Raw genomic sequence first — 9,146 nt, 5'->3', positions numbered from 1 at the left:
CAGAATACTGGAGTGGGTAGCGTTTCCCTTCTCCAGGGGATCTTCCCAACCCAGGGATCGAACCCAGGTGTCCCGCATTGCAGATGGATTCTTTACCAACTGAGCCATCAGGGAAGCCCTTTATGTTAGAAATTCCCCATAAGCAAAAGTTCTGAGGAAGTCAAGGACGTGTACAATAATAATAGAATCCCCAGCCACCACGTCTCTTAGGAGCATGACTCCAAGGCCTTTCTTGGGTCTTATAACTCACAGGGCATCCAGGAGCCCTGGACGAGATGCTCACACCAACACCTCCAGCTTCCTTTTGCATTGGGTGATGGGTAATGGGGCTGGAGACCGGGGAGTATTGCCATTTCTGGGCTTACAAGATCTTTGTTAGTATTTCTCTCTCCTGGTGGTGTTTGCTCATGGCACTGCCTAATTCCCACCCGCTAAGACTCTTCCAGTCGGTTCTCAGATCCCATGAATTAGCCATGAGGCCACAGCTGCAGGGAGGCTGGGCCACATTGGCCCTAACAACCAGACAGATCAGGGCCAGGGGCGGGGCACAGGGACAGGGCGAAATCATCCCTGTGCTAAGGGGAAGGGAGGGATTTACCTCTTCTCATAGTCCAGGTCCCCCACAGACCCGTTCATCAGCTGGTTGGGCGTCCACTTCAAGGTCATGACGTCAGCCGTCTGGTGCAGGGACAGGTACCCCGGCACAGCCTCCATGTCGTCTCTCTGCAGAGAAAGGAGGACTCAGGCCTGGTCCGTGGTGCCAGAGTCACAGTGGACTCAAGCCCTGGCCTATGGGACTCGCAGGCACATAACCAGAACCAAGAGGTTGGCTCATTCCCTCCAAGGCCATGTCCACTGGGAAGACCCTGACCCTCCCTCCACGTGGCTGTGCCAAACAAAGCCCTCTGCAACCAACCACCAGGATGGGTTTGGTTCTACGGGGTCCAGCTATGAGAGCCGCCCACTGTACCAGGGCCCTAATGCAAAGGTGGGGTCGGTGGGTGGTCTTTAGAACAAGGAATGGGGCTCTGCCCTTTCAACAATACCTTTTTCAAAACAGAAGGCATTTATCTGCCATCACTGTGGCCAGTCTTAAGCGAGAAAGAGAGCGCAGCTGAGCTCCATGTCCCATCCCACAGATGTTACCCAGAAGCCCCTCCCCAGATATCCCGTCCATGCTCCCCGCCCAGCAGCTCCATCCTCCGCCTTCCCAATTCATCTGCTGAGCTTCTCACTTGCTCCACTTTATCCCAAGTGGGGTGCGGTGGAGGGGGCTCCAAGACTCACATGTAAGAGGCAGCCCTCCTCCTTTCAGACCCACCCCCAAAAACATGTGGAGACAGACAACCAACATTTACTGAGCACTCAGGGTGTACCGAGCCTGGCTCTGCTCCACCAGTATCATCTCAACCACACTGCAACCCTGGGAGGTAGCATCCTTGCCATATTTCATCGATTCTAAGGCACAAAACTGTTTTTTCACATTTTAATGCACCTGAAGTGGGGATGCGTCTTATAATCAGCAGTTATCTTACAACTGTGACATAGTCATTCTTGCCCAGTCTTGTGCAGACTCAGTTACAGACGTTTATACTGTTGACCCCTCAATGAGGTTCTGTGTAATGGTTTTTACTCCACATGCAGAGTATGGGGGCTTTTTAAAATGTCTTCGAAAAGATGATAGACTGTGATCTGATTGGAAAAGTGACTGTGTACACAGGAAGGCTGCTTCCTTCCTACATACACACCAGTATCTGCACTCCATAAGCACTGGCTGTGAAGACGTTCCCCTTGATATCCTAAGCACCCTGTGCAGAGCAGGTTCAGCAAAGATGAGGGAACTAAGTGAGTGAGTGATGACAAGGGAGAATGATAGATAAGACAGCAGGGTGGACAGGCAGTGGATAGATGGACTGGAAAACAAATGGACAAATGGACGGATGGAGGTTAAAGATGGGTGGATGGATGATTAATGGGTGGAGTTGATGATGGATAGAAGGATGGATGAATGTATGGATGGACATAATGATGGATAGATGGACGGATGAATGGTTAGGTGGCTGGGTGGATGTAAATATAGGCAGATGGATAAAAAATGGTGAACGGATGCACAAACAGAGGGATGGGTGAACACAGAGGCTGGAAGAGAGTTGACTGGCTGGCTGGGTGGGATACTGACAGATGAATGGATGGATGATTAATGGGTGGAGTTGATGATGGATAGAAGGATGGATGGATGTATGGATGGACATAATGATGGACAGATGGATGGATGAATGGTTAGGTGGCTGGGTGGATGTAAATATAGGCAGATGGATAAAAAATGGTGAACGGATGCACAAACAGAGGGATGGGTGAACACAGAGGCTGGAAGAGAGTTGACTGGCTGGCTGGGTGGGATACTGACAGATGAATGGATGGATGATTAATGGGTGGAGTTGATGATGGATAGAAGGATGGATGGATGTATGGATGGACATAATGATGGACAGATGGATGGATGAATGGTTAGGTGGCTGGGTGGATGTAAATATAGGCAGATGGATAAAAAGTGGTGAACGGATGCACAAACAGAGGGATGGGTGAATACAGAGGCTGGAAGAGAGTTGACTGGCTGGCTGGGTGGGATACTGACAGATGAATGGATGGATGATTGAATAGAAGGACATACCAGCCTGTGGGTGAACAGATGGAGAGATGGAGATATTGGCAGATGCATGAACAGGCAGATCAGTGAGTGGATGGATGGATAGATGGATGAGCAATCTGGGGCCACAGGGACCCCCCTCCTCTGTAACCTGGAGCCAGACCCGCAGTGGAAGCCCTGGGCCAAGACAGGGACTCTCACCGGCTGGACCAGAACGTTGTTCTTGCCGTAGAGCAGGGTGGCGCGGGAGTTCTGATGCAGGGACTCCACATAGTCACGGGCAGAGAGGGAGGGCCGGTCGTCCATGCTGCCACTCGAATGCCTTTTCTGGATCTGGCAACGTGCGGGCAGGTGGCGGGTGAGGCCTGAAGTGACCGTCAAGGCCCCAGTCCACTCCCCACCTCCATGCGGAGTCCAGAACTCAGCTGGACTCCCCCCCGGGGCCCCACTGTCCTCCCCACTCACGCAGAGGGCCGGGCGCTTGGTGGGCGAGTCCTGCCTCAGGTGCGAGCTGTGGATGCGGTGCCTCTGGACGAGCTCATCGGCCGAGGGGTCCGTCCAGAAGTGGTCGGAAGTCTTCATCTTGGTGTACTCCAGGGCGCAGGGCCCCACTGCGGAGCAGATGGGGCTGGGAGCCCATCGCCTGGAGAGTCCTCCTTCCCTTCTCCCACCAGCAGGACCACTTATTTCCCTACTCCTCCCCTCCAGCAGCTAGGGTACCCCAGGCTCCTTCCTGCCAAAGAGGGACCAGCGCAGGAGCCTGAAATCGAGAGGCAGGGACCAGTTTTGAAGGTGGGAGGCTGGAGTGGGGCGAGACAGGCCCTTCGGAGGTGACCCCTCGAGCTGAGACCGAGATCCAGATGAGGCTCAGGGCGCTGGCTGGGCCACTTACCCAGCAAAGATGCAAGGATGGGGCCGTCCACCGGGTCCATCAGGAGAGCTTCTTTCTCGTAATACTTACTAGCAAGAGGAAAGGACATGCAGGGTTGGATGGTGACCAGCAGAGGGCGCAGAGGCAACTACAGCCTGATGGTTGAGAGCCGACAGACTGGGTTCAATGTCCCTCTGGTCACCCAGTTACTGCTGTGAGCCTCAACTGCCCCATCTGCAAAATGGGCATAATGATAATATTATGGGCTGCCTAAGGACGTTTGAGAGCGACAACAGATATCAGGCACTCAGCACAGCACTTGGCTGTAACTGCCTAATACAAAGGCTGTGGAAAAGCCTTAATGATAATAACAGGAACAATCATTAGAAGGCTGTTGAGGCCTGGCTGATTCTATCTGCTTCTCTTGCATCTTCCATCTCAGACAGGAAGGCACTTAGAGGGTCAGATGACGTCTGCCCTTCTAATGTTATCGAGGCAATAAAACATTTTAGCTGTGGTGTGTCCCCAAAAGCTGTACTAACAGGCCTTCCCGTCTGGGTAACCCATGCAGATGATGCTGGGCTGACATGATCAGAAATGCCTCCTGGCCTCCGACTCTCCAAAATAACATGCGATGCCATCAATGGTGTTTGAGCTGAATGGTTTCTGTTTTTGTTCGTTTGAGTTGTGTGTGCTCAGTCGCTCAGTCGTGTCCGACTCTTTGAGACCCCACATAGGATTCTCCAGGCAAGAATACTGGAGTGGGGAGTCATTCCCTTCTCCAGGGGATCTTTTCGAATCAGGGTCTCCTGTATTGCAGGTGGATTCTTTACCGTCTGAATCACCAGGGAAGCCCGAATTGTCGCGTACTGGCCTCAAATTCTTTGCAAATTCATACAGTCTAGAAACAGAACTCCAGAATGGAAAGGACCTTGTCCTGACTCCTGAGGGATCTCAGGCCCAGACAGGGGAAGTGACTTGTCCGAGGCCGCCCAGTAGGTGGATGTAGGCTATTCCAGCCAGTTCAGCTCTTCTTCCCGTTCAACAGCAGCGGGTGAAGAGCCCAGAATCTAGAGTTGGACATACTACCTGGGAGGCCAGCCTGGCTCCTCCCTCCCTGTGTGTCCCTGGACAGGTGACTACCCTCTCTGAGCTTCAGTGTCCTTTAGCTATAAACAGGAAGAAAGACAGAACTCACTCACCCAGGGCTGCTGGGAGGAATAAATGTCCAACTTCATGTACTATGTTCTGACATTGGGAGAGGTTCTCACTAAACGTGACGTGACTGTAATATCACCCCAAAGAAACCTTCAGTCATCCAGAACGCTGGCCAGGGCAGAATGACGTGCCCTGGACATGCTCAACATCAAGTTTATACATTTCAGTGTCAGATCTGAAGCTAAGACTTGGAGACACTTTCCAGTCCACCGCTCAGTTTCTGTTCCCCAAATCAGCACAGTTATGTGACCACAACCTGGAAATAATGCCTTAAGAATCGCAGGCGTAGATGGGAGTAAGATGTGACTTAGAGGGCAGCCCCAGGGAGTCTCTTCAGGGTGATGGGTTCTTTGGTACAGTATTCTGTAGCCTGAGTGTGGTGTTGGGTTTTATGAAACTAGGCATGTATTAAACTTTCATAGAATTATATAGCAAAAAAAATAAAGAGTGAGGTTGGTTAACGTACTACGCCAATGGCAATGTCTTGGTTTTGAGACTTGTAGTATGGTTATGTAGGATGTTAACACTTAGGGTAGGCAAGAATTCTCTGTACTACTGTTTCAATTCTGTGTGGATCTAAAATCCAAAGTGTTTAATGAAGAAACAGTGTGTTGGTATTGCTAATCTGTGTCTTAGTTGCTCAGTCATGTCTGGCTTTTTGTGACCCCAAGGACTGGGGCCCACCAGGCTCTCTGTCCATGGAATCCTCCAGGCAGGAATACTGGAGAGGGCAGCCGTTTCTTTCTCCAGGGGATCTTCCTGATCCAGGGATTGAACTCAGGTCTCCTGCATTGCAGGCAGATTCTTTACTATCTGAGCCACCTTGGAAGCCCTAATAAACTACTCTAATAAATAAATAAGCTACTCGAATAAACTACTAAATAAACATGACCAATTTCTTCAGCAGGAGAACTCAAGCTCATGCCAAAGGCAGTAACTACATAGAACCTGGACCCACAGCAAGGCAGGGGGCAGAGAGGTGCTATAAATTACTAGAAGGCGAAGAGGTTAACTGGAGCTCTGGAGCCTGGATTTCTTTCAGTTCCTCTCTGGCCTCCAGGCCTTTGTGCCTGCTGTTCCCTCCGCTGGGAACACTTTTCCCCACACCCTTCTGCTGGGTAACACGCCCTTCAAATTGAAGTTTGACTGTCCCATCTTCCAGGACACTTTCCCTGACGACCCAGAGGAAACTAATCGCCACCCATCATCCGTCCTGGCACACTCATCACAGATTATCACGATTACTATGGGCCTGTTCTCCCTGCTAAATGCGAGCTTCGTGAGGGGAAGCACTTTGCTCTGCACTTTCAGACATATTTTCCTAGCGAACGGGCAAAGGAAAGGAGTGCTGGCCATGAGGACTCTCAGATCACAGATCTGCCAGTAGCTCCTCATTGCTCTCTTCATAATATCCAAGTTCCTTAACATGACAGGCAAGACCAGTGTATCCTCAACATCTAGGTTAGTGCCTGGCATCGTAAATGTTCATTAACTATTTAGCGGATGAGTAAACAGATCCACAGATGAATGCATGCCAAGAAGACTTGCACTACAAAAGCTCTGCTGCTGCTGCTGCTGCTGCTAAGTCGCTTTAGTCATGTCCGACTCTGTGCGACGCCATAAGACCTCTATACCTGGGCAATCTGAGCTAGGAGAGAAAATGTAAAAAATACCACTAGGCCTTTCCAAAATGCTGTGTGCTCACTAACTCCTTTTCTCGCCTCTTCTCCAGAGTGGCAGCAATTCCCATCCTGTCCCATTCACCAGAAGAGACACCAGAGGCACAGAGAAGTTAAATGACTCCCCTAGGGTCACATAGTGAATGGACTGTGGGCTTCACTCACGGGAAAAGAAACATCTCTTAAGACTGTAAGATCCTTACACCCCACCCCAGTTCTGAAGATCCTGCATTGCTAACAAGCACCCAAACCTTCCCAAGGTTCTAACTTTGGCTAGTTTAGAGTCAAACAACCAGGAAGTCCTTATTAGTCACTTTCAAATCAAGTGTATATCAAGAGGGCAAAAAGAAAGCAGCTCTGTGAGAGAGGGCGCAATTCCCAAGATGGCCAGCAGGTGGAAGCAGAGTGCACCCAAGTGTTCCTTCCCACTCACCTGCTGTTTTCCACAAGGTAATGAACAATTTTGTCCAGGACCTTCTCAAACAAGGCCGTGCGGATCCACAGGTGCTTGATGGCAAGTGGGGACAGGCTGGGCAGTTTTGGCAGCTTTCGCACATTCTCCTGGAGGCCCTGGATCTGATTTCGCCTTTGAGACCAGCAAAGAAAGAGAATAGATACAACAGAGGAAATCCAACAGGATCAATATGCAAATGGGAAAGTGTCCAACTTCTCTAAGAAATGAAAGAATGGCAATTAGAACAACAGCAGGAGCCCACACTGCTCCTGGAGAATGGGAGAAGAGTTGAAAAAATAACAACACCCAGTGGGTGTGAAGACGTGGTTAAATCTGACCCTTTCATACACTGGTGATGGGTGAGCCAGATTCTCATACTGAAATTTCTCTGTCTCTTACTTTCTCTCTCTCAGCTGGAAAGCAGTGCCAGCCAAGAAAAGTCTTGGATTCTTCTCTCATTTTGGAGGCTCCCCCATTGCTCTGGAGAAGCAAGCTTTATAACACGACAAGCAGGGTGCTCTACAACCTTGCCCCTGTCTACCTCTCTGGCCACCTCCTTACCACTCCCTGCCTCTGACCCCAGGATCCAACCAGAGATCTCTGCAGATCCCTGAAGCTGCCAAGCTTTCATCTGAGGACTTTCTGTGAGGGGCTGCTTCTTTCTGGCTTCCCTCCCCACTCTATTATCTGGTTGAACTCTACTCACTCTTGAGGTCTCAGGGAGGGCACCCCCTCCGACAGGAAGCCCTCGTGCACCAGCTGAAGCTGGGGAGGGGCCCCTCCTCTGTGTTCCCTGGATCTCTGCAGCTTAACTTCTGGCTCACTTCTCTGTCTTCCCCTCCACAATGGGACCTCAAAGGCATGGATTATGCAATTCAACTGCTTTTTAAATAAAACACTGAGAGTCTACCACATGGCAAGCTTTGGCCCTGCTTCACGCCTGTATCTCTAGGGCCCGGCACAGTGCCTGGCGTGTACGGGGGCTCAGTAAATATGCCCATAAAAGAATCATTGCAAAAATGAGTGAATGGGCCCCTGGAATGGACATCTCTCATTTCTCCATCAGAAAGTTGCTCCCAATGTTATGGAAGCTCCATGGAAATCCACCTCCTTTAAGAAGCTATCAGCAGACACCTGGGAATTTAGCAGAGGGACTGGAAGACCCCTAAAGATCAGGTGGCTGAAGAGTCAGATTCCAAATGGGAACTGGCAATGCTAAGTCCAAAGCACTGCCCATGGTGCAGTTCTGGCCAGCAGCCCTGGGCTGGCAGGGTCTGAAGGGCAAGGAAAGGGCCATTTCTCTCCCAGTGGGGTGGAATGGCCACTCATGGTGGCGAGGGCAGACACATGACTTGCCTGTCTCTCTCTCCCTTCTCTTGCCCATAACACATGTGGCTAATCAATCCATGCACTCTTTCCCACGAAGCCTACTCACAGCTCCAGAACTTTCCACGAGACAGTTCTCTGCCGGTCTTTGGGCTCCTGTAAAAGCAATGAGCTCTGGCAGGAAACCACCTCACAGCCACCAGCACCAACTGGGGATGAAACCTATTTGCCACTCCTGACTGGGCTCCAGGTGGGGGCTTGGTTGTGCAGTTGGGACTCGGGGTGGTTCTGGTGGGAGGCACTCATTTACACATTATCAGGCCATGAGCCACTAAGACAATGCCCCTATAAGTGGCTGCTTCACTGTAAGCCTCAGATCCATGCAGATGGCGACCATGTGGTTATATTAAACTTCGATCTGCCTGCATTTGGCACAGGCCTGGCTCAGTAGGCACTTACTCATTCAACAATCATTTCCTGGGCCTTTCCCGGGTGCTGGGCGCTCTCCCAGACACTGGTGACCTAATGGGGAGCAGCACATATACAGCTGCCTATCCTCATGGAGTTCAGAGGCCAGTGGGGGGACTGATAACAATCAGGTTAACAGTAAATGAATGAATGAAAAATTATAGGTGGTGATAACAACTGGGAAGATAATAAACAGACTGATACAAAAGAGAAATGGGGCAAGGGTTAGAATCTACTACCAGTTAGAGGACATTACCATCCTTGGGGATGACAAGGGAGCCACCACGGAAGATGAGGGGTGTGAACTGGGAGGAGGGTACAGCATGTGCAAAGGCCCCGGGGTGTGAAAGGCCCTGGCAGCTTTGAGGAGCAGAATGGAGAGTGGAGAGGGTGCTGGGAGGCACAGGCTCTTGCAGAGCCCAGGGAGGAGCCCAGGCTGTCCGCTGGGGACGCCCCAGCCCACACCCCGCGCTCAGCACTCAC

The 9,146-nt window shown here is 51.0% G+C and overlaps 1 protein-coding gene across 2 annotated transcripts in view; it reads right to left on the bottom strand.

Annotated features, from left to right (window-relative positions):
- SGSM1 (small G protein signaling modulator 1) overlaps positions 1-9,146 on the bottom strand; it is a 74,786-nt gene that overhangs the window by 36,512 nt on the left and 29,128 nt on the right. For both annotated transcript variants that reach the window (XM_010828695.1, XM_010828696.1), the window contains exons 4-8: positions 6,849-7,001; positions 3,540-3,607; positions 3,113-3,258; positions 2,849-2,980; positions 599-723 (exon numbers count right to left, since the gene is read on the bottom strand). In XM_010828695.1, coding sequence (XP_010826997.1) covers positions 599-723; positions 2,849-2,980; positions 3,113-3,258; positions 3,540-3,607; positions 6,849-7,001 — 624 coding nt within the window. The remainder of the gene's footprint in view (positions 1-598; positions 724-2,848; positions 2,981-3,112; positions 3,259-3,539; positions 3,608-6,848; positions 7,002-9,146) is intronic.

Source organism: Bison bison, unplaced genomic scaffold (genome assembly GCF_000754665.1).
Source record: "Bison bison bison isolate TAMUID 2011002044 unplaced genomic scaffold, Bison_UMD1.0 scf7180017864495, whole genome shotgun sequence".
Taxonomy (NCBI): domain Eukaryota; kingdom Metazoa; phylum Chordata; class Mammalia; order Artiodactyla; family Bovidae; genus Bison; species Bison bison.
The sequence above is the reverse complement of the archived record's forward strand: the minus strand, read 5'-3'. Positions and strand labels throughout refer to the sequence as shown.